Source organism: Macaca nemestrina, chromosome 4 (assembly GCF_043159975.1).
Source record: "Macaca nemestrina isolate mMacNem1 chromosome 4, mMacNem.hap1, whole genome shotgun sequence".
NCBI classification, from domain to species: Eukaryota; Metazoa; Chordata; class Mammalia; order Primates; family Cercopithecidae; genus Macaca; species Macaca nemestrina.
In genome coordinates, this window is record NC_092128.1 from 42,293,651 (window position 1) to 42,318,505 (window position 24,855).

At 37.4% G+C, this 24,855-nt stretch overlaps 1 protein-coding gene across 9 annotated transcripts in view; it reads right to left on the reverse strand.

Moving 5' to 3' along the window:
- Positions 1 to 24,855, reverse strand: part of LOC105475562 (suppression of tumorigenicity 7) — a 272,359-nt gene that overhangs the window by 198,416 nt on the left and 49,088 nt on the right. For 2 of the 9 annotated variants that reach the window (XM_071094579.1, XM_011731020.3), the window contains exon 1: positions 19,025 to 19,128. The exons of 2 other annotated variants lie outside the window; for them this stretch is intronic. In XM_071094579.1, coding sequence (XP_070950680.1) covers positions 19,025 to 19,037 — 13 coding nt within the window. In that variant the 5' untranslated portion in view covers positions 19,038 to 19,128. Of the gene's footprint in view, positions 1 to 13,095; positions 14,412 to 19,024; positions 19,132 to 24,855 lie in introns of those variants that run through there. 5 more of the 9 variants (XM_011731009.3, XM_071094578.1, XM_011731025.3 and 2 more) reach the window with 5 other exon arrangements.

A 24,855-nucleotide genomic window follows, 5' to 3' on the forward strand; every position in this document is an offset into this window, starting at 1 on the left:
GGCCCTGTCTCCAAACAAAAAAAGCAAAAACAACAACAACAACAACAAAAACCACCTCATACCAGCCCCATGACACAGTACTATTTGTGAGCCTACTTTACAGGGTAAGAAACTGAAGCCAGAGAAGTTAATCTATTCAAGGTCATGCAGCCAATAGAATGAGGATTTCAGTGTATTTACTGACTCCAGAGCATGTAAACCAGAAGAGATGCTCCCTCCATTATAAAGTACAATAGAACATTAAAAAATGCAGGATAAGGCTGGGCACAGTGGCTCACGCCTGTAATCCCAGCACTTTGGGAGGCTGAGGCAGGTGGATCAACTGAGGTCAGAAGTTCGAGACCAGCCTGGCCAACACAGTAAAACTCAGTCCCTACTAAAAATACAAAAATTAGCCAGGCGTGGTGGTGGGCACCTGTAATCCCAGCTATTTGGGAGGCTGAGGCAGGAGAATCACTTGAACTCAGGAGGCGGAGGTTGCAGTGAGCCCAGATCACACTACTGCACTCTAGACTGGGCAAAAGAGCAAGGCTCTATCTCCAAAAAACAAAACAAAACAAAAAAACAAAGCATGTATACAAACAGTAACACAAATCAATATAAAGCAGACACACATGAATTATAATTTCATTCATCTTATCCCCTTAGAATGGAAACTGCCAGGTGACAAGAACCAAACTTAATAAGTTTTTCCATTTAAAACGGTTTTTTCTTTCTTTGCCATTTGTACATTCAACGCTGCCATTTTCTATTCTGGCCTATACTTTATTTTATATCATATATATATATATACAGCATGTCGATGCCGCTATGTAATGTGTTCCTGGTATGGAAGCTTCAAAAATAATTAACATATCAGCTGCTTATCATGTGCCATTAAAGGCTTTCCATTTTACTTATTTCAATTAAGCACTACAACAATCCCATGAAGTTAATATTATCCCCATTTTACAGATGAACAAACTGAAGCTGAGAGATAAGATGCTCAAAGCAACATAGTCAAATTAGACCCCCTTATCTTCCTGACCCAAAGCCCAGGTTCTTAAGCGCTGTGCTATATATTTACAATAAAAATAACTAACAGAATAGGCCCGCCTGGAACTAACTTAGAAAAAGGGTGAGAAAGTCAGCATAGATGAATCTATAAGCCACTAAGTATATTCACACTTGCAGCTTTCAGGAGACTACACTAATTACCTAGAGATTACTAGAGGATTACCGCTTTATACACTGCCTAAAACAAAGGTGGATGAATGCAATATTAATTGTTTTGGGGATGAAATATGTTTATAGATTCATATTTATTATGCATATACATAATACGCTGTTTCAGGTCAATTCAATCTCTATCAAGTTTAAGGACTTTGAAAATCACTGCAAGTAATGCCAAATAGAAAAAGTTCTTAAAAAGTAAATTTAAATTCAATTTAATTTTTAAAGGTGACAAATGTCATCCTGAATCTATTTTTAGAGAAAGGTTTGGTTTCAGATCTCTTCATCATAAGGATCCATAGATTTATTAGAGTCTCAAAAAGGTCGATAACCCAACAGGACTATAGAACCAGCTTAATAAAAATGGGGGATCCTGTTTTTTCGTATAAAAATTCATAAATGCAGACCTTTCTAATTAAAGAAATGTGAATATTTAGCAAGAACTGGAGTAAAACATATATAAATATAATAAAGTGATTTCCCAAGATATGACAAACAAGAGGAAGAACAAATGTTCTAAGAGCCATAAAAATAGCATTTACATAAAACATAATTTTTAAATGTTCTAAGTACAAAACCATTCTTTTTTTATTTTTAAAAATATTTTAACTAGGCCAGGCGTGGTGGCTCATTCGTGTAATCCCAGCACTTTGGGAAGCCGAGGAGGGCAGATCACTTGAGGTCAGGAATTCGAGACCAGCCTGGTCAACATGGCGAAACCTCATCTCTACTAAAAATACAAAAATTAGCCACACATGGTGGCATGTGCCTGTAATCCCAGCTACTCAGGAGGCTAAGGCAGGAGAATTGCTTGAACCTGGGAAGCAGAAGTTGCAGTGAGCCGAAATCACACCACTGCACTCCAGCCTGGGTGAAAAAGCGAGACTCCATTGCCAAAAAATACATATATATATATACACACACACACATATATATATACACACACAAACACACACACACACATTTATTTTAGGTTCAGGGGTACATGTGCAGTTTTGTTATACAGGTAAACTCGTGACTCGGGTTTGATGTACAGATTATTTTGTCACCTCGGTACTAAGCATAGTACCCAACGGTTTTTTTTTTTTTTTTAATCCTGAATCTCTCCCTTCTCCCACCCTCCTTCTTCAAGTAGGCCCCAGTGTTTGTTATTACCCTCTTTCTGTTCATGTGTTCTCATTATTTAGCTCCCACTTAAAAGTGGTAACATGAAGTATTTGGTTTTCTTTTCCTGTGTTAGTTTGCTAAGAATAATGGCCTCCAGTTCCATCCATGATCCTGAAAAGGACATGATCTTGTTCTTTTTTATGGCTGTATAGTATTCCATGGTGTATATTTACCACATTTTCTTTATCCAGTCTACCTCTGATGCACATTTAGGTTGATTCCATGTCTTTGATATTATGAATAGTACTGCAGTGAACATACGCATACATGTGTCTTTATGGTAGAACGACTTGTATTCCTTTGAGTATATATCCAGTAGTGGGGTTGCTGGGTTGAATGCTGATTCTGTTTTTGGTTCTTCGAGGAGTTGCCACACTGCTTTCCACAATGGCTGAACTAATTTACACTTCCATTAGCAATGTAAGCGTTCCTTTTTCTCTGTAACCTCACCAGCATCTGTTATTCTTTGACTTTTTAATAATGGCCATTCTGACTGGTATGAGATAGTATGTCACTGTGGCTTTGATTTGCATTTCTCTAACGAGTAGTGATGCTGGCCATTTTTTAGTATGCTTGTTGGGTGCATGTATGTTTCCTTTTGAAAAGTATCTGTTTGCGTCCTTTGCCCACTTCTTAATGGGGTTGTTTTTTGCCTGTATGTATAAACAATTCTAATCTATTTGTTAAAACATACCATCAAAACACTTCTTCATGACAACATTTGTTTAATGAAATCTCACTTTCCAGGTTATTTAAGATTTTTACAAGTGCAAATAATTCCTTCAAATTAATGATGCTTTACTAATACCACCACTTTTACATTTACTATATGTTCCCTAGAATCATATATTCAGTGGGTAATATAAGTTACTCCATTCCAAGTAAGTGTTCTTCTATCAATGAAAAATATCCTGACTATTCTTTTAATTTCATAACTAGTTTCACCATTGCAGAGAGAAATTAAAGACCTAAATTAAAGGACAAATATATCATGTTCATGAATTGCAAAATTTAATATTGTTAAAATGTTAAATCTCCCCAAGTTACTTTATAGATTAAATATACTCCAATCAAAATCCAAGGTATTTTTGTAGCAATTGACAAGCAAATTTAAAAATGCATGAGGATATGAAAGGATCAAGTCTAGCCAAAAGAATTTTGAAAAAGAACAGACTTGGAGGGCTTACACTACCTGATCATAAAGCTATACAGTATCACAATCATGGTATTGGCCTAAGGATAAATATACAGATCCCTAGGATAAAAGAGACTAGAAATATAGGGTGAACTGACTTCTGATAAAGTTGCCAATTCAATGGAGAAATGACAGTCTTCTCAAGAAATGGTGCTGGAACAAGTGAATATTTATTTCACTAAAAAAAAAAAAAGAACATTTATCATTACCTCATACTACAAACAAAAATGTACTAAAGATGGATCATAGCACACAAAGAAGCAAAACACACAAAACACCTGGAAGAAAATACAGGAGAAAAATATTCATGACAATAACATAGGCAAAATATTTTTACATAGGACAGAAGATATTGATAAACTGGACTTCAAAATTAAAAACTTAACATTATTAAGAAAACAGAAAGGAAAGCTGCAGACTGTAAGAATATTGTCAATACATACACCTGACAAAGGATTTGTATCAAAATATATGAAGAACCTTCAAAACTCGATAAGAAGAAGACAACCTCATTTTTAAAACAGGCAAGGGATTTGAATAGACACTTAACCAAAGAAGATACACAAACAGCCAAAAAGAACGTGAAAAAATGTTCAATATGATAAGAATGAAAGACATGCAAATTAAAATCACAATATACCACTACACACCCACGAAATTAGCAAAAATTAAAAAGGCTGACAATACTAAATGTTGGCAAGAATGTGAAGCAAGTGAACTCCCATCCATTGCTAGTGGGAATGTAAAATGGTATAACCACTTTGGAAAATGGTCTGGCAGTTTCTCAACAATGACATGCCTAGGTATTTACCTAAGAGAAATGAAAACATATGTCCACATAAAGAAATATACATGAATGTTTATACATGCAGCATATATATTTATAGCTATATATTTCACATACAAAATATGTGTTAATTATCCATGTTATAATTATTTACAGTCAAGAGTAGGCTATTAGTAGTTACGTTTTTAGTGGTAAAACGTCATGTAGATTTTCAACTGTGCAGGGATCAGAGCCTCTAACCCCTAAATTGTTCCAGGGTCAACTGTATAGGCATTCCTGCCCATAACCGCAGCTGAGCCCTAAGCCAACAGCTAACCTCAACTGAGAGCGTATGCCAGAGCTATCCTAGAGATCCACTTCAGGTGAGCCTTTAGATGACTACAGCACTGACAGAAATCTAACTGCATGAGACCCTTCATGAGAACCACCAATGGAGTCCAGTTAACCCACAAAACTGTGAAAGATAATAATACATAATTGTTTTAAACCAGTATGTTTTGAGGGAGTTTGTTGTGTAACAATAGGTAACTGAAACATCATTATACCAACACAAGACTAGGAAAGTTTCAGATGAGAAATTCAGACTTCTGAGACAAGTCCAGGCTTGCACCATCCATGTATATCACCAGGCCAGACCCTACCAAAGCCTTCCCCTGAAAACTAGGTGTTCTAGAAGAAGCCAGAGGTAGAGGAGGTAGTAAAGAATACTCCAGTGGAGTCACTGTGATTTTCTAATCTATATGCATTCCAGTCGGGCTTGCTACTGCCCAAAATATGCCAAAAAGCCTCAATCTTAACAGTGTGAAATGCTCAAAAAAAAATGTAAAATAATTTTTCTAGTTCCTGAAATTATATCAGTATTGCAAGCAAACAATTCTCAATTTTCATGCTGTACATAAACTGATGATTATGAGTAACTCATTATTTTTACTTAACCTTTAAGAATGGTTAGCCAACTTAGATTAGACGTAGTCAACTTATCAGTGTACGGCAAATTATCAGTATATGGTAGTTTACTCACTAACAAATTTGGGCTTAGTAATAAGCTATTATTCTGTTTGTGTCATTTGTTCCTGCTCTGAAGGATGACAAGGGCTGATTACTGGCATGTTTCTGACATGTACCCATTATGTGTGATAAACTCCTTAGCCTGGAAAATTTTATTAAACTGAATATTAACACCCTACAAGCCCACGCATCATATTTTCAATGACATTACCTTAATCCACAGCAGATTCAAATTTTAAAGAACATGAGCACTTGATATATGCTAGGTACCCTGCTACACTCCGGGGATTTGTCGTCAACTGATAAATATTTCATTCAGAAGAGCCCAGTGGTGGGTCTGAATCTTTAACACATTGACATTACTGAGAACCATAATGTGACACAGACTGGTGTGTTTATTTTATATCATTCATTCATTTTAGAGACAGGGTCTCGCTTTGTTACCCAGGCTTGTCTTCAACTCCTGGGCTCAAGCAATCCTCCTGCCTCGGCCTCCCAAAGTGCTGAGATTACAGGCGTGGGCCACCATGTCCAGCCCAAAATCTAAAGAGATATTTCTGGAACACTTAAGATTCTTACCTTTTTTATTTATTATTATTATTTTTTTGAGACGGAGTCTCTGTTGCCCAGGCTGGAGAGCAGTGGCGTGATCTCAGCTCACCACAACCTCTGCCTCCCGAGTTCAAGCAATTCTCCTTCCTCAGCCTCCTGAGTAGCTGGGACTACAGGCGTGCGCCACCATGTCCAGCTAATTTTTGTATTTTCAGTAGAGACAGGGTTTCACCATGTTGGCCAGGCTGGCCTCAAACTCCTGACCTTGTGATCTGCCTGCCTTAGCCTCCCAAAGTGCTGGGATTACAGGCGTGAGCCACCATGCCCGGCCCTTGATTCTTAATTTGGTAAATATTTGTATGTTTATTTAAATATTTATGTGTCTATTACTCATACTAACATGGAAAACACTTGCACTGATGAAGTGTTCTGAGTGGACAACATTCTAACCTTTAGTGGCTGAAGCTAATCCTGCAAGAGAGCTATGACCAATCAATGATGCTTGCCACTGGGCATCTGGCATTTGCCAACCCTGACGCATTTCATTTCATCAGTTTCATACAGTCTCCTCCCCTCAAACCTCCTATTGGATCCCTTAAAATATTCCCATGATGGAACTTCCAGTCTTCACCCAGCCTTAAGAAGTGACATAGTGGCCGGGCGCGGTGGCTCAAACCTGTAATCCCAGCACTTTGGGAGGCCGAGACGGGCAGATCACGAGGTCAGGAGATCGAGACCATCCTGACTAACACAATGAAACCCCATCTCTACTAAAAAAAAAAAAAAAAAATACAAAAAACTAGCCAGGCGAGGTGGCGGGCGCCTGCAGTCCCAGCTACTCGGGAGGCTGAGGCAGGAGAATGGCCTAAACCCGGGAGGCGAAGCTTGCAGTGAGCTGAGATCCGGCCACTGCACTCCAGCCTGGGAGACAGCGAGACTTCGTCTCAAAAAAAAAAAAAAAAAGAAGTGACATCTCTCTTCAGTCAGTATTTTCCACTGCTGAACTCTCTCTCCACAAATGCCCCTTGATAAGCCCTACCCTGGCAGATATCCAGGACCCCAAAGGCCAATTCCCCTAAAACAGAGAGTTCATTGGATAAGTCACACTGTAAGCTTAGACAGTACATGGTTAAACGCTGGTAGCACATGGTAGAGCCATGGTATGAATCCAGGCAAGTGAAAGTCAGAGTCTCTGCAATTAGTTGCTGCATCTGGCATGTGGTTGCTGCCATTTCTAAATATGCATTAAATTGCATATTTGTTTTTTTGTTCATAAGTATCTGAATTAATTACTAATACAAATAAAATACATTGAAAATCTTACTATTTACTATTCTAGCATGGTAAATGGGACCTTTTAAATAATATAGCATTTGTGCATTTTCTTGTTAAAAACATTAAGTGTGTTAACTTGTGCTTTATACTGACTAGGAAAAAATGGAAGGATATCAATACTCTTCAAAAAAGGAACAAAAAAATGACTATACAATTAATAGTCTATAAATGACTATTCAATTTATAGTGTCCATATAGTCTCATATTGAAAATTTAACAGTATATGAACATAAATTAATGCAGTGACTATTATTAATGTTTAAAAAAATACACATGATCAGTGACTTTTCCAGCTCAGAATCCATAACAACAATGAATACTATTCACATCCTGTGTAACTCCATGGGGATACTATGGGGAAAGTTTCCATATATGGTAATTTTCCCCATAGACTCCCCACAGTTTATACAGGATATGAATCTGGTCCATTGTGACAATGAAAACAACAAATCACCGAAGACTCACATGTAATTTTTTTCTGAACAAACTACAGACTAACAAATAGACCAATACTGAAGTGAAAATAAGAAATCTGAGGATTTAAAAATAACCATTGCATATTTTTATTCCATTTCTGTACTGGTAAAGTATATAAATACCCAGAAGAAAAAAAAATTTCCTTATTTACTTTAAAATATTATCTTGATACTAAAAATACAACGTCAACTACTAACAGCCAAGGAACTCAAAAGGAAATTTCACATCAGAATGTGTGTTCTCAGAAAAAAAGAAAAAAATGATACAGTAAGATGAGTCAAATACGTTATATGAGCTTTAGTTTTTCAAGCTCCTGTATGACTATGTTCCAATATAATGCCTAAAATCTATAATTATTTTTCCATGTTTGTGACTTCAGCAGTCTGTGGTTTTCTACTTATCTAATGTCATGCAATATTTTTTCTTTTACATTCAATGCTCTAAGTGCAGACTTAGAGGTAGGTTTTTGTGCATATACTTAAGTATTTCTATTTTTGTTTTAAGATGAAAGCATCTAAAATCCAATGTAGCTAAATCTAATAACCAGATTCATGTTGTGGGAAAGGAAAAGGGTTCATGTTCCTAAATTACCTAGTTTCATATGATAAATAATAAAAAGGAAAACCAAATAGACTACTAAAATGCCAAACATACTAACAGCAAAAACAGCAGTCTCTGACATAATGATTTAATAATAATTAGATGCTTATTTTGAGAAATGGTCCAGATGTGAACAGCCATTTTTGAATGACCATAGTTACTATTCAAATCTCAGCCAATTCACAGAAATTACACACCAAAACAATAGGCCCAAGTTTAATCTCACATGTGACCAGTTACCAAGAATGGCCTGAGATGCACATAAAAGAGTACAACTCACTTGTTTCTTTATCAAAGAGATGTCTGTTTAACTACAGTATCTTGGTGATTTAATATTGCTAGAGTATTATTCATTTGACTACCTCTCACACAATGGCTCAAAATTTGAGAAAATTATCTAGTTCTCGGTAACATGGTACCACACTCCCTGTTAAAACTGAGAAGCTGTCATTTTCAACTTAATGCACTCATCAGTAATGAAAACAAAAAGCAACAACTGAACTTTTGGTGCCCATCAAAGACAAATCACATGGGGTATCAAACTATATCCCAAATCCTTTCCAACATCTGGCTGCCTACCCCAGGTGATGTAGATATCCAAGGAATGGCAGGGAATATGTGTGGACCAGCCACACCAGAGCTAAAAAGGACTCCTGACCCCCTGACACACCCATCCACTAGTTTCTCATCTCCACTAAGCTCAGGTGGGGGGATCCTATTAAAGCTTTGTTGGTTCTTTGGTGATTTATTTTCTCCATCCACAGATGGTCTTTTTAATTATTATAACGGTACAAAAAATTTTGGAAGAGTATAAAATAATGCTATTTGCTCCAGGGACACTCTGTTTCTCAGCAGGTAAGGTGTTGCTCTCTTCACTGGACTAATAAGGTAGGTGCTTTGGAAGACACATTAATGTGTTAGACTAGGGCACAATTCCCACCACAGTACATCTTAAGTGGTACCCTTGAGAACTGAAAAAGCAAAACATGGGAGGGGAGACAAGAGGAGGGCTGAGCCCAATAAATGCTAATTAAATAATTCATTATACTTAAAGTATCCACTCTTTGAAGAATAACTGGCTTTATCAAGGAGGATGTAACCAAATGTCAGCAGTGCAAAATCAGTTTTCCTCAAAACCATTTACTCCACAAAAAGAAAGGATGACACTTTTTCTCCCTCTCTCCCTAAAAATATTTTCTCCTTTTATAAAATTTTAAGAGAAAATAATCAATTTATTTTAAAATATATCATTAAATCGGCCAGGTGCAGTGGCTCACGCCTATAATCCCAGCACTTTGGGAGGCTGAGGTGGGCGGATCACTGCGGTCGAGGGTTCGGGACCAGCCTGGCCAACATGGTGAAACCGCATCTCTACTAAACAAAAATACAAAAATTAGCCGGGCGTGGTGGCACATGCCTGTAGTCCCAGCTACTCAGGAGGCTGAGGCAGGAGAATCGCTTGAACCCAGGAGGTGGAGGTTGCAGTGAGCCAAGAATGTGCCACTGCACTCCAGCCTGGGCAACAAAGCAACAGAGTGAGACTTCGTCACACACACACACACACACACACACTATATATATATATATATGTATGTATAAAATTAAATCAAATTAAGAACCCTAAATATGCATTTTAATTATCACCCTCCTCAACAAAACTTGATAGTACTTTCTTCTTACACCGAAATTATTCTGACCACAGAAACTAAAATTGTATTTCTTCAAAGCAGTTAAAGAACAGACATACTATTCCCATTGTTAGACATGGGAAATTTTAGTAAAGGAAAAGCTCAGTGAAATACATCAAGATGGTAATAAACGGAGTTATAGAAGCTATACTTCCTGCTTTGTGATGATCAGTCTACACATACTATAGAACACCCATTTCAAAGTGAGCCCAGAATAGATTGACTGTGACCAATCTACACAACCGTGGGAGATTCAGATTCACTAAGTCAAAGAGATGAGACTAGTATCTTTGGAGATATTGACTAAAGCAGTGTCAGTCATAAAACAGCATTTATTAATTCTATTGCCATAGTTGTGTAAGTCTTTAACTTTGAAGAACTAGGGTTTACTCTTCGACATAAATTTTTTGGTATTTTTAAAGGCTTTTTTGTGTGTCTGTTTTTTTGGTTAGGGAGGGTGCAAGTATTTAAAACAACATTATTTCAGTAAGACAGAACATGTTATAATGTGACATTCAGGCTACTGCAAATTCCTGAACTCAAAGATCTGAAACATAAAATCAACTTAATCAATACAATATTTGAAAATGAAGACATTTCCTTCTCTTATAGGCAAAGAGCAAGGGGGAGATAAAGAAAGTTTAAAAGAGGCACTTACAACATGAATCTATGGCATCAGAAGTCAGAATAGTGGTTACCTTTTCATGAAAAGGGGAAATAACATTGACTGGGAAAGGCCACAAGAGAACTTCTAGGGGAAATGGAAATGTTCTGTATTTTGATCTGAGTAGCATTCTACGGGTATAAACATGGGCAAAAATTCACTGAGCTGCACACTTAGACTTAAGCATTTTACTGCATGTAAATCATACCTCAATTTAAATAGTAAAAGCATCCTATATAAGTAAGGCACTGCAACCATAATCAAGGATAAGAATCATGAAAATCAGAATAAGTTAGAAAAAAATTAACTCTTTCCAGGATCTACCACAGCACTGTATACAGAATAGATAGTTAAACAAGAATTTCTTATGATAATTTAGTAAGAATACCCTAGATGGTTTGGGAGATTCCTTTTGAACTAGTTGGAATTTCAAATGTGACTATTTTCCTGAATATGCTAAATAAAGTTTCAAACCTAAAAAACAGCCTCCAAGAGGTTGAAATCAAAGGCCTAGAAAGCTATGTCTCAGAACACAAAGAAAATACACTTGTCCTAACACTGAATGCAGACTTAGGGTATCTTCTTTTTTTTATTATTATTATACTTTAAGTTCTACATGTGCAGAACGTGCAGGTTTGTTACATAGGTATACACGTGCCAAAGAAGGCAATTCATTTTCAACACAATATCCACTGACAGTATGAATCTAACTATGGTCCTCAAGTTATAAGCAAGAAACAGAGCTTAACACTCACAAAAGACAAAAAATGCTCAAAACCTGCATGATAGTATTCTGTCTTCTGAACGATATTTTATTCTCTTCAGTAATCTGGTAGCTATGGAGACCACAAGCAACCAGCAGTTTTCACACATACCATACAGCACATAGGTGATATTACCAAAGATCAGGTTTGATGATGGGGAAAGGCTATGTGTCTGCTTGGTAACACTGAGCAATGTCAGAGTCCCTAGTCCAAGAACCAAAGACTTCTGCACTGAGTTTTAACTTCCATTTTTGGCTAAACCAAGTAACAGGTCTAATTTTCCTTTAGTATATAAATATTTCTGCCCATACCTAGGCTCCCACATAAACAAAATTCCATGACTGAAATGAAACCAGACGGTCTTTGACACTTTGTGATCTATTTCTATTTCTTAGATAACCAATTGTAAATGTACCATTAAGCGAATTTAAAAAATTATGCCTAAATTATTAGGGAATAATACTATCACAGGCTGAATGGGATATTACATGTCACTATTATTCTAACATGACTTTGATTAGGCAATGTGGTAGTCTGAGATGAGAAGCTTCTACAGTGAAACAAAAGTAACCCTTTTAAAAAGCCAATTAAGAAACAAAAGAACTGAGGACTATTAGCTCTCTTGAAACGCTACTATTCTGCAATAATCAGCTATGCACACAGTCACACTGATCACCTGTGATCAGAAAACAAAGGTCAAACTACAAGTTCATAAGAAATCGGTTTCCTAAATTCCTGCCCTAAACCCCTTCTCCCTGGCAAAGATAGTGGCTTGCCAATATTTAATGCTCTAGCCAGCAGGTTGAAAGTCTCTTTAGAAATTCTTATCTCTTTTAGAAATTCTTAACTGTCATCTTTGCTAATAGACTATGACAAAATATTCTGCAGAGCCTGTACAACTGCATTGATGTTATATTTCTATGCCCAACATTAAATATTCCTCACATAGGTTGGTTGTAATTTTTAAAGTATCAATTGTAGCCATCTACAACTGCTGTCCTGCCTAGCCCACTGTGCAGGGCCTTCTCTGCACAAAAGCAATTTCATTGTATAAGTTTTTAAAAAGATATGATCCTGCTGGGCTGTGATGCTAGCCAGCATATCAAAATTGAAGCCACTGTGGGGGGAAAAAAAAATCCATCCTTAAAAATAAAGCTATTTCTTATTCATTTTGAATCTACATATGTCTATATGTTTTTGTAAAACTATGGAAGAAGAGTATATAATGATACTATTTATCTCTTTAGATGAAAAATGTAAGCCTTTCTTTCCTTTCTAATAAACACTATCATCTCAGATCCTCCCAGTATCTATTTTAAGGTTTAAGCACCATTATGGAGCCTGCAACAATAGATCAGTGACAGGCCTGATCCCATCAATTAACACATTCTAGGGTGGCTGTATAGATTCTGGTCTTCCTACCTCCCTCTTAAGAGGCCTGGTTTTGACACATTGACTTCCCTGGCCTTAAGGATGAATAACCCAGTTAAGGGGAGTTCCTTCCCTGAGACCAAGTCCTTTGTAATTAGAGCCAAAATACAAAGGTTGTTAATGACCTAAGGCGAAGTGATATGAACTCCAAGCCAATGAAACCATGACAGCAAGCAGATTTCTAAATAGCAGAGAAGTGGGATCCATTTACTTACATGAAGATTCAGTGCCAAACATGGCTGGCTCCAGAGGCTGCTTTTTAAAAATTAGAAGAAAGAAAAGGGGGAAAAAAAGAAAGAAAAGCGAGGAGAGTGTACATGTGAGAGTGAAGAGATGAGCCGGCTACACAGCAGGGGTCATGAAGCCAGACAATGCAGTCCAAGCTGTGTCCAGCTGCCAGATTCTCCTCTTACGAGCTTCAGTTTTCTCCCGTGTGATTGAAATGCAAGGTCTCTTAACAGCACCAAAAACCGAAGAGCTGCTTTTGAAAATCCACTAGGCAAATGAAGGCCGACGTGGCTCTTCTGGGATGCAGTGAGGCTGGACTAGGTAGCAGCAGAGGCAGGACTGGGAGCAGCAGCAACAGCGGATACTGCAATCCCCAGCCCTGCTGTAGCAGTAAGACAATAGCAGGGCTTATGCATACGCTGGATGACGTCAGGGACACTGCACAGACTGACTGCGCCGCTTGAGCCAGAGGCTCCAGGGGCTCCAGGAGAGCAGCGTGATTGAAAGGGGAATTCCTTTGTCACAAAATGCACAAGACCGAGAGCCACGTATATATTCCCCTCCTGCGCAGCTCTTCATCCCAAGATACCAGGCAGTAAAAGAGGACTCAAAGAAATTTAAATATTGGCTTTATAGCAATTAACCACAAAGACATCATGCATATCAGGCTTCTTGGTTTTGCGCAGCATATAGAAAGAACTTTTCAAGGGAATTAAGAATATCAGAAGTGAGAAAAATTATCTGCCTTTATAAGTAATTACAGAAGAGTTCATTGTTATTTTCTCGAAGCTTATGGTAGATTGACAGATCAAGGATTGTATACTCAATCACAAGTATGTGAAAATATGTATACTATTACACATATATTCTAGGCACATAAATACATACAAATGTAACAGTAAAATAGTAATCTTAAGTACTTAGAACACTGCTTGGCACACAGCGAGTACTCAAATGTAGGCAATTCCATTACTAGCTATTTTGCAACTATTATTCAAATGTGAAAAACGTTGCTCTAGGAATATATTTACATACATGTATTTTTCCTATTTCTTCATCGTGGCTTACATGAATTTCTGTCATTTTCCAGAGCAACTCAGTCATTTTAAGGCTGTGTGCACACACCTGTGTGTACCTCTGTATGAGTAAGCATTTGTGACCAACACATTTCTTTTTGATCTACCCACACAAAGAAATAATTGAAAATATTTTATCTCTTGACTCACTGGAACAAAAAAATGTCTTCCTTCTTTACCATATTCTTATAAATCTGTTTTTAAAGAAGAAGTACCAGAACCATATGAACTTTCATTAGCTATCCAACACAAGCCAAAAAAAAAAGTTTTCTTATGTTTTTAAAATACTGAAATGCACAAAAAATAAATATATATACATATATATGTAACCCCACAATTCCACACTTTTAAAATCATATATAGTAGAAAGTTCAATAGTTCAAGTCTCCTCTCCACCCATTCATCCAAGGTATATACCTTTTCTAATTAATTTCTTGTGTTCACAAAGACATGTCTTCATCTCAATACAGTTTTTAAATATTATATTCTGCTATGAAAGTGGAACCACATATTACTTTAACATCTAAAAATATCATTAGTACTTTTTCTGGTCAGTATATGTAGGATCTACCTCATCCTTTTAATGACTGCATAAGATTCCATTGCATGAATGTACCACAGTTTATTCAAGGTAACTTGATCTTTAGCTTACTAAAAATGCTGAGCCATTAAGAAGAACATTTGATGATGCTACATAAGATAAAGAACAAATCATCTGTCGCAGGAAAGAATAACAATTAGCTATTACTGAGTGTTTACTATGTGCCAGGCACTATCCTGGGTCCTTTACATGTATAATCTTCATAATAACCCTACAAGGTAGATACCACTTTTATCCACATTTGACAAATGGTTGAATACTTTGTCGAGGTCACACAGGTAGTGAATGATATACTGGGCTTCAAACTCAGGAGTCTGGATCCAATGCTCTTAACCGCACTACGATAATGCCTCTTGAACAATGAATAAATAATCGGCAAAATTATATTTAAGGATTTAATTGAAATGAAGGGAAAACAGAAACCAACTCAAAATGTGAAGGAAAAAAAAATCCTTAAAAGCAAAAGGTCATCAGAGAAGGAAAAAAAAAAAAATCACAGAAAATTGCAGGAATTAATAAAAATGTATACCTTCAAAAATAGTCATGTCAACAACCAAGACGGAATATCAATAATGGTGCTGAAATGTAACTGTAGGAAGTGGGAAAGGATAATACAGTTCAAAAGGGTGGAACCTTAAAGACAGATGTCTTACATAAGGTCAATTTTAAATTGCATATGAGATGTTGTCATATAAATAGGTACTCAAATAGTAGATGGATGTGGCCATCAGAACAGCAAGAGGGAAAAGAGAATGAGAAAATGGCACCTGGGTTAGAGATATTTTCAACCAGAGGCCATGGTCTACATTTAATAACTGCTTTGCCGACTCATTTATGTTGCTCCTTTTGTTGGTTCATACATGGGAGGGTGTATATATATGTGTATGAAAATGCATTTTTCAGGCCGGGCGCGGTGGCTCAAGCCTGTAATCCCAGCACTTTGGGAGGCCAAGACGGGCGGATCACGAGGTCAGGAGATCGAGACCATCCTGGCTAACACGGTGAAACCCCGTCTCTACTAAAAAATACAAAAAACTAGCCGGGCGAGGTGGTGGGCGCCTGTAGTCCCAGCTACTCAGGAGGCTGAGGCAGGAGAATGACGTGAACCCAGGAGGCAGAGCTTGCACTGAGCTGAGATCCGGCCACTGCACTCCAGCCTGGGCAAGAGAGCCAGACTCCGCCTCAAAAAAAAAAAAAAAAAAAAAAAATGCATTTTTCTGAGGGCCTATATTTACTTCTTGGCACAGGCTTCTAAGAGTTAAAGGCTGTGATTGTTTTAAGTCTACTTTTTAGACAACTGTAACAGGATCAGTATGCTAAAAACATTAGGCATCTCACTTGCCAGGAAAACCGGACACAAATCACACCCTCTGACTCCTATGAAGATTTCTGTTACGTGGAGGCCTGAGGCGTTTCTAAACACTTTAGAAGGTTTGGATCCACATTGCTGAAGATCCATCTTTGACCAAAATGATTCCAAAAGTTTAGTTCATTCCAGTTCTCTTCTCTAGTCACCTCAGAGAAGGAACACAAAGTTAAATGTGTTGCCTAAAGAAAACGTAACGAAGAAAAATGAAGGATGAATAAAACTGATCTGATGTCCCTCACTATCCCTCCCTCTCCAAAAAAAAAAGTCATATAATACAATCCAAACCCAAAGTGATCTTTGGCTTATCCACTCTGTCTGAATATCCCTGCCTGCAACCTTGTCCTTCTTTCACAGTAAAGACAGTGCTGTTAATTTCTAGAAAAAGTTAGCAATGAAAGGAAGGATAACATTCAAAATAGTTTAGTGGTCAAAATAATAATCATTAAATGAGAATGCTACTGACAAAGAACAATTATAGCAAAAATCTTAAAGTCAGTCAATAGTCACTTTTAAAGGAAAGCCTATCATGCATTCACTCAACAACTGTTTTCTGGGAGCTTACTGTTCTACACTCTAGGCATCAGCCATGAACAAAGTCCCTCCCCTATGAAGCTTATATCTTAGTGAGTGAGACAGAGAAACAAACACATGACATGTCAAGTGATAGTATGTGTGATGAACAAAGATAAAAAGGAATTACAGGATAAGGAGTAATTGAATGAGAAGGTTATTTTAGGTGGCCTGTTAGGAAAGGCCACTCTAGAAAGGTGACATTTCAACAAGACCTGAAAAAACCATATGGTTAGCATGAAAACCACATGGAAGGAAGAGTGTTTCATGCAAAGGCCTTGAATAGAAGTGTTTTTGGGCCCCTTAAAATTTTTTATAATAAATCTATTCTTGAATCATCAAATATCAGTTTTGAAAGATATCCCCTTCAGTGTTATGATGATGCCGTTAGTACAACAGTGATTGTGCTGAAAGCAAAATAAATTCTCTTTTCTAATACAAAAAAAAAAATCCCTCTGCCATGAACTGAAAACATGAGTTGTTCTCTTCAAAGTTTAATAGACTAAATATAGCTATCTTTGCAATAAATGTGTAAATGTTTATAAAAATCACCATGAAAGACAATATTCAAAAGAGCTTCCCACCACATCAGACAGGTAATTTAATTAATGTATTTATTAATGTGGTGAGAAGTCAAACCATAATTTTTTCTCTACAGTACACACAACTAAATTTGAAAGTGTCATATCTGTGAATTTCTTTAAAGCCACCTTCTTTGTTCACACTAAAGTTCTTAGTTTCTTAGTATTCTCTTGATGTCTATTTAGAATGTTAAAGCTGTACGTCTTAAACTATCAATTATACACATACAGAGTATTACTTAAGAACAACAAAGAAATGTTTTAATGGCAATATACAAACTATAGAAAATGAAAGAATTCATCAATAATGGTGTTCTTTGTGGGAAGAGGAACAAATTTATAACTAAAAGCATACTCATAGTAAAGCTCTGTGGTAGGATTTTACAAATTTGATTTCTTTGCATATGGCTAAAATGTGTTCCTTCCTGCTTCAATGTAGCACCACACATAAAGTGAACCTTCTAAAAAGGTAGGTGCATTTTACTTCAGAGCCCTGGAACACAAATTCTAGCATGCTAATCTAACGAGGAAAAGAAAATCAAAATGCACACACAAGACACAGATACAGGTATACTTGCTTTAAAGAAGCCCTAAAATAGAATACTAAAGATTTATAAAACAAATCTTTTGGGGGCAATTAATTGCTTTAAAATGTTTTATCTTCAAAAAGTATCTACCACAAAGTCCTTTAAATAGCAAGCTCCTAAAAGCTATATTTTAAGTGATCGATTTCACAAAACTTTTATTTGCACACTGTAATTAACTGTCTTGCCAAAGATCCACCTACAGGAATAATTTATAGATACTGTGTATGTACAGTTCAATCTGGATGCAAACGGGAATTTGTATTACACTGGGTATGAAAAGTGGCCTCTCTCTGCCCTAGAAAACAAATCTTCCAATTCTTCGTTCTTTAGTTTAAAAGCAATCTGTCAGCAAACAATGTCACCATTACCCAAAAGTTCAAATTTAGGGTAATATAATTCTTAATTCGTTACACAAATTTTGGGCAAAGACTCATGTCCTTACCTGATCACTGCTTCACCTCCCACCCACACTTTTACCCTACCAGATGTAAGGGAATCGCCCACTTACTCATCAAGCAACCACTACCTATGGTTAATCTAACCTTATTTCTAAACATGTACCAATTTACCATTCAGTGAAACTAGAAATTGAGAAACAAGGCTATGCAATTTTAAAAAGGAAAAGGTTAGAAAGGTCAGAAAAGGTCAGAAAAATCTGGGCACATTTATACTCAGAAAATTTAGGAGAAAAACTGAAATCCTCCAGTTCACTTCATTACATTAACACCATCTAATAGAGCCATACACAAGCACAAAACCACCACCACAATAACAGAAGCTCTGTACACTGTGTACATATTTCCCTGTGTGAAATAATCTGAACTCAGATGTTTGTACTTTAAATCCTCTGGTCTAAGAAATGTGGGTTAATTATGGGTTGGAGTTTATTTTAAGTCCATTTAAGTATGATCCAACTGAAATGGAAGAAACAACAAAGGTATATCTCAGAAATTCCCTTAAGCTCTTATCCTAAATTAATCACCATTTGGATAAAACAAATTCATACAATACTCAGGAATAAACTGATGCACAATATTTTTTAAAGTACTCACACAATCAATGTAATTTTTAAAATATAAATTCAAAATATTAAATTCTACATAACTGAAAAATATTTAACATTTCATTTTACCTGTATAATCCATAATGAAGCAGTAAGCAGGAAACTGAGTATTTTCCAAGTACAACTCTATCAGCCAGAAAATGAAACAGCTCCCTGGACTGACGAACCGTTCTGGGGAAGCCTCCTGCCATGTGACATTAAGCACACCCACACTTCTGCTTATCTCTCTCAAGCGGCAACGGCTGGGCTCTGCCCTCCTTTGCCTGGTCTTTTAAAGTCTTCCTTAGAAATGTCTCTCAGAAAATAACTGTTATTTACTCCCATTTCACTCCTGTATTAATTATTAGGTTAAAACTAAATTTTGGTTTTAGGTTAAAACTCTATTTGAGAAAAAATAAATTATTTTATTCCTGTAAGTGAAAAGGACACAAGATATTCATATTTCTTCCTAGTACTCAATGAAGCCTAGTACTCAACATGAAGCCGCATAACCTGAAAGGAATCAGCGTCCCAATGTTTGTCACAATTTTGTCATTACATCCATTCATTTGATAGTACATATGCACATTTTATCCATTTGTCCATTTGAAATACATTTGACTAATTGGAAAACAAACCTAATAAAGGCGATGCAAGAACAATCCTTTATAGCATATCTAAGACCTCCAACTCATTTATCCAAGTCCTAAAATAGACATCAGCTGGAAAGGACATATGGTCATTATTGAGACACACTCTATCTGATGTAATCTTTAATGTCACATTGCCACATATCCTGAGCCATCTTTTCCTCCATTGCCAATTGTTTCAATCTTGAGTATATCCTAGCTGACACTTTAAATAAAATTTAACAATGGCTACTTCATCTTGATAAAATTCTTTACCTTGCCAAAAGACAAAACATAAATTTTTACATTTTTTAATCTTTTTTTTTTTTTTTTTTTTTGAGACGGAGTCTCGCTCTGTCGCCCAGGCTGGAGTGCAGTGGCGCAATCTCGGCTCACTGCAAGCTCCGCCTCCCGGGTTCACGCCATTCTCCTGCCTCAGCCTCCCGAGTAGCTGGGACTACAGGTGCCCGTTACCACGCCCGGCTAGTTTTTTGTAGTTTTTAGTAGAGACGGGGTTTCACCGTGTTAGCCAGGATGGTCTCGATCTCCTGACCTCGTGATCCGCCCGTCTCGGCCTCCCAAAGTGCTGGGATTACAGGCTTGAGCCACCGCGCCCGGCCTTTTTTTTTTTTAAGCAATCTGAATGGTTGGACAATTTCCAATTTAGAGTTATATCAAATACCAACCCCCTCCCCCCACCACCACCAAATTGCAACCACTTTGAAGAAGATGAGGTACCAATTGTTTAGAATGGTTTTGCTGGAGTTGCGGGGTGTTTGGTTTTGCTTTTGTTACTTTCCTTTCCACTGAACAGGTTTCTCCATAAGAAATTATAAAGTTGACAATGCTATAAAATGTGATTTTGAATTTTCAGTACAATATCAAAAGTCTGTAACACAAATTCTACAAATTCTAGGATTACTATTATCAATTAACAGATCTCTCCAATAATTGTATTTACTTATTTACTTATTTTTATTTATTTTTGAGATGGAGTCTCAACTCTGTTGCCCAGGCTGGAGTGCGGTGGCGCAATCTCGGCTCACTGCAACCTCCACCTCCCGGGTTCAAGCAATTCTACCTCAGCCTCGTGAATAGAGTAGCTGGGACTACAGGTGTGCACCACCACGCCCAGCTAATTTTTGTATTTTTAGTAGAGACGGGGTTTCGCCACATTGGCTAGGCTGATCTGGAACTCCTAACCTGCCATCCGCGCCTCAGTCTCTCAAAGTGTTGGGATTACAGGCATGAGTCACCTCGCCCAGCCATCTCCAGTAATTTTATAAAATAAATAAGCAAGTACCATTTCACTCAGTCGTCTAATCAGTGCTTCCTTACCATAAGCAGAGCCTATTATGTCACCAATCTGCTACAGTCAGAAGCTGTTAATTCTCATCAACCTCACCTGTCACTGTTGCTAAGTGAGCCTATCTCATTTCTTGGGCCTTAATTCTCTTTATCTTAACCCAGGGTACAGACTGGGAAGCTTTCCACAAGTTGTAACAATTTGATAGAATTTCATCCTGGTAATTAAGATGTACAAATGGTTAGAATATTAATGTAATGATTGTTTTAAAATAGTAAACTCAAAATGCCTGATAATAACTACCTACATTTACACAAAACTTACAAGTGTGTGGAAATACTGATTGCCATTATCGAGTATCACATGAAATAACACTTTATTATTTTCACAATTTAGTAGTTAGCATGGATTTTTAAAGTACTTATCTAATTATTTGAGTAACACTATTTTAAGACGTTTTATTTTTATGCTGTATATTTTATAATTCTTAAGAGATAGACATTTCAAGGAAATGAATTTTATTAACAGAATGAGAACATAATGAAATATCTAAATTAGAAAGTGTAAGACCCATGGACAGATGAGTAGATGAATATAAAACCTACAACCTACTTATAGTTAAGTGATTTGCCATACCTCAGAAATCCAGCAGAGGGGTTAAGAGCCAGGTTTAACAGACAGAAAAGCCAAGTTTAGTCAGAGAAGATTTAACTCCCATCTTAGCAGCTTATTAGATAGATTATCTTAATTAAGTAGGTTTTTAAACCTCTCTGAGCCTTGGTTTACTTATAAATTGACAAAAGGCCTAGATCAATGCTTGGAATGTATTAACAGCTAATACGTAAATAGCACTTTGTGTGTACCAGGCATTGTTCTAATTCATGTATTAACCTATTTAACCCTTAAAATGACCCTGGGAGGTATTATCCCCATTTTATAGATGAAGAACTGAGGCATGGAGAATAACTAACTTATCTAAGATCAGAGCCAGGATTCAACTAGAGTAGCCTCTAGCTCAGAATCCTTGTGCTTAACCAGTATACAATACTGCCTGTGTAGAGTAGGTTATCATATGGAAGCCAAAAAAAAAAAAAATCATTTCAAAATACTAGGTTGATTCTTTCCAACAAAACCAAATCTACAGTGGGCCAAACATTTCAGTTTCGAATTCATAAAAATTCTTTTTATATTCTATGTTCAATTCCAACATATGAAAAAATTAAACAGAGAATCAGAATGAAAGGGATAATGTTTAGTCATTGTGATAGCTTAAAATGAGAGTGGCATTTGCCAGTAAAGCAGAAATAAGTACTCAAGTGCAGAAAGCTGCAACCATAAAAGGACCTGTCCTACCCAAGGCACACTCAGTAACCACTAAATCCCACTCTACTTTTCGGTTCTCCAAATGTCACAGTAGATACTATTTGCCTGGACTATAAACACTGACTGTAACTTCAAAGCTCAACAGGAGAGCCTTCAACTAGATCCCTCCACCTACCTCTTGAAGAATTTTCTCGATCTCCATCTCACTCTCAGCAAGTAAGACTTGCTGATACGCCTAGATGCCCCCTTCCCAAACAATCAGATCATAGTCCTCTCCAAAACGTGTAACATTCACCTAAGTCAGAAGTTCTTGTTGGGTCACCTGTTCTAGGGATCACTATCCTAACCACAACTTCCTGAGACAGCAGTGGGTTGTACTTACTACACTCTGCACCTCTGAATCGCATCCCAGAGTCCTACTACAATCTAACCCTTCATGATCCAGGTTGGAGAAAGAATCATTACTGAATCAAGAGACCTGAAATCTAGCCAACACTGCCACTCATTACCTCTCTGATCTAAGATAAATTCTAGAACCCATGTATGTATCTGTTCCTTCACTGGTAAAATGAGGAGGTTGAACTGGAAAATCCCTAAGATCTAGTCCAACTTTAATAATCTTGGACTCTAAACCAATCACAGCCAGATGAGAAAACTCAAGTAACTCCTGTTGATACCTACTCCTTTTCTAGCCCCCACCATCCCCTCTTCTATCCTGCCAGGGCCTTGGGAATAGCCCCTCCTCAAAGGAGCCAGGATGTGTTGTCCTGACCCAGTGTGTTTATGCTGGATGCTGATGTTCTGGGGAGCCTCCTCCTGTTTACAGGGACACTGTTCCTTTCTAGACAGACCCCCAGTAACTCAGCCTGGTGATAAGTAGACAAATACACACACACACACACACACACACTTAAACTGTTGGAGGACCTGCCTACTAGAGGGTTCATGGTTCATGGCCTGGTGAGTCACACCTCTTAGGACAATGTGGCCTGGGAGCCAGCAATAAAGCCTCTGAAGGAGACCCTTTTTCCAGGACTTGATTGAGACAGCTGGACACAGAGTGTGAAGCTTTCCATAGATGGAATCTCATCTATGAGACACAGCTCTCCTCTCTTTCTCTTTCACGGCTTTCCTCCCTGGACTAGTGCCTGCCACGTGAGTCCACAGTCCTCTAACCTCCTCAGAGGAGGAGAATGAGCATGGCTCCCACTTCACTTTTCCCTCTTAAATCAGAAAATCACAACTTTATCATAATATCTTACATCACATTTCCAACTTATATAATAACTGACTTTGTTATTACACATGTTTTAAAACACCAGGGTTGGATTATAAATGTTCACTCTACTTTTCTGCATTTCAGAAATGAAAATAGGGGGTTTTCCCTCTAGTCTCAATTCTCACCAACATGTGAGAGCTAAGTCAAAATGCCTTAAGGTTATGTCACATCCCAACTTCCCCTTATTACTAAGTCAGAACAAACATTATCTAAGATATCTCACCTTGCTGCTCTCCCAGGCTTCTTACCACCCACTCCAGCCTGCATCTGCATCAGCATTTCCTTTTCATGTTTTGTCATCCTCACTGGCTTTGCTTACTGAGCACCAAGTCTACCTCATGGCCTATCCCAAAATGTGAGAAGATTCCATTGAGAAAAGGATTCTCTGGATGCAGAAGATTCCTAGAGAGTATGCCCAGCTCCTCCCATTACTGGGCTCTACTCCCAACACCTCAAAACTTAAGTAAGTTAAGACAGATGAGCATCTAGCACTAACCAGATAAAAGAACTACCCTGTGAAATGAGGAGGGAATCCAGCTGCTCAACTCAATATCATGACCCAGACCAGTGCTCCAGATTCTCCATGGCACTAACCAAACTAGTTACTAGCTGAACCAAGGCAATGGTTCTGAGAAATCGTCAACTACTTTCACAGATAACAATCATCCGCATTGGGCACAAAAGCATAATTATGACCAAAGACATGAGTAAAACATAATAAAAGATCTGCTTAACCAAACTCCAAACCTTCAGGTAAGGGCTCTTTCTGGATACACAACACCTGTTTGCTGTTATGCTTTAACAGGATAGTGGCAATGGTGGCAGGATCCCCGGTTCTCAGTGGCTGCAAAGCACAGATCTCTTACATGGTTGTAGGGTCACTCCCTTCTTACAGGGGCCTCAAGTGAACTAAAATCAAGTAATCATAGCTGGAAAAAGGAGGTAAATAAGTTTTATAAGAGGTGTTGTTTGGTCTCCTAATCACTGATGTTTTAATTCTACCAGAAGATGACAATAAAAAAGGACATTGGGTTTACGTGTTTAAGGTTAACCAATAAAAAAAAACATAGCAATTAATCTTGATGTATAATTAGGAGTCATGAGAAATATTACTAAGTTACTAAAATGCCTGATAAAAATAAGAAAGATTAAGATTTTCTTCCTACAAATACGAATCCAACAATAAATATGCTTATTCATTTTACATCCTGACAGTGATGGTTATTTTATATACATTTGAATCAAAGCTTTAGTGTAATGATCAGAATCAAACTATAGATTTGTACAACAAACAGGGAGGTACCCAAGTCAGACATATCCCTCTGTAGCAAGGCTTCTTTAGGCAAACCACAGACCTTCCTGTGTGGTTTTGGTCTGTTCACAT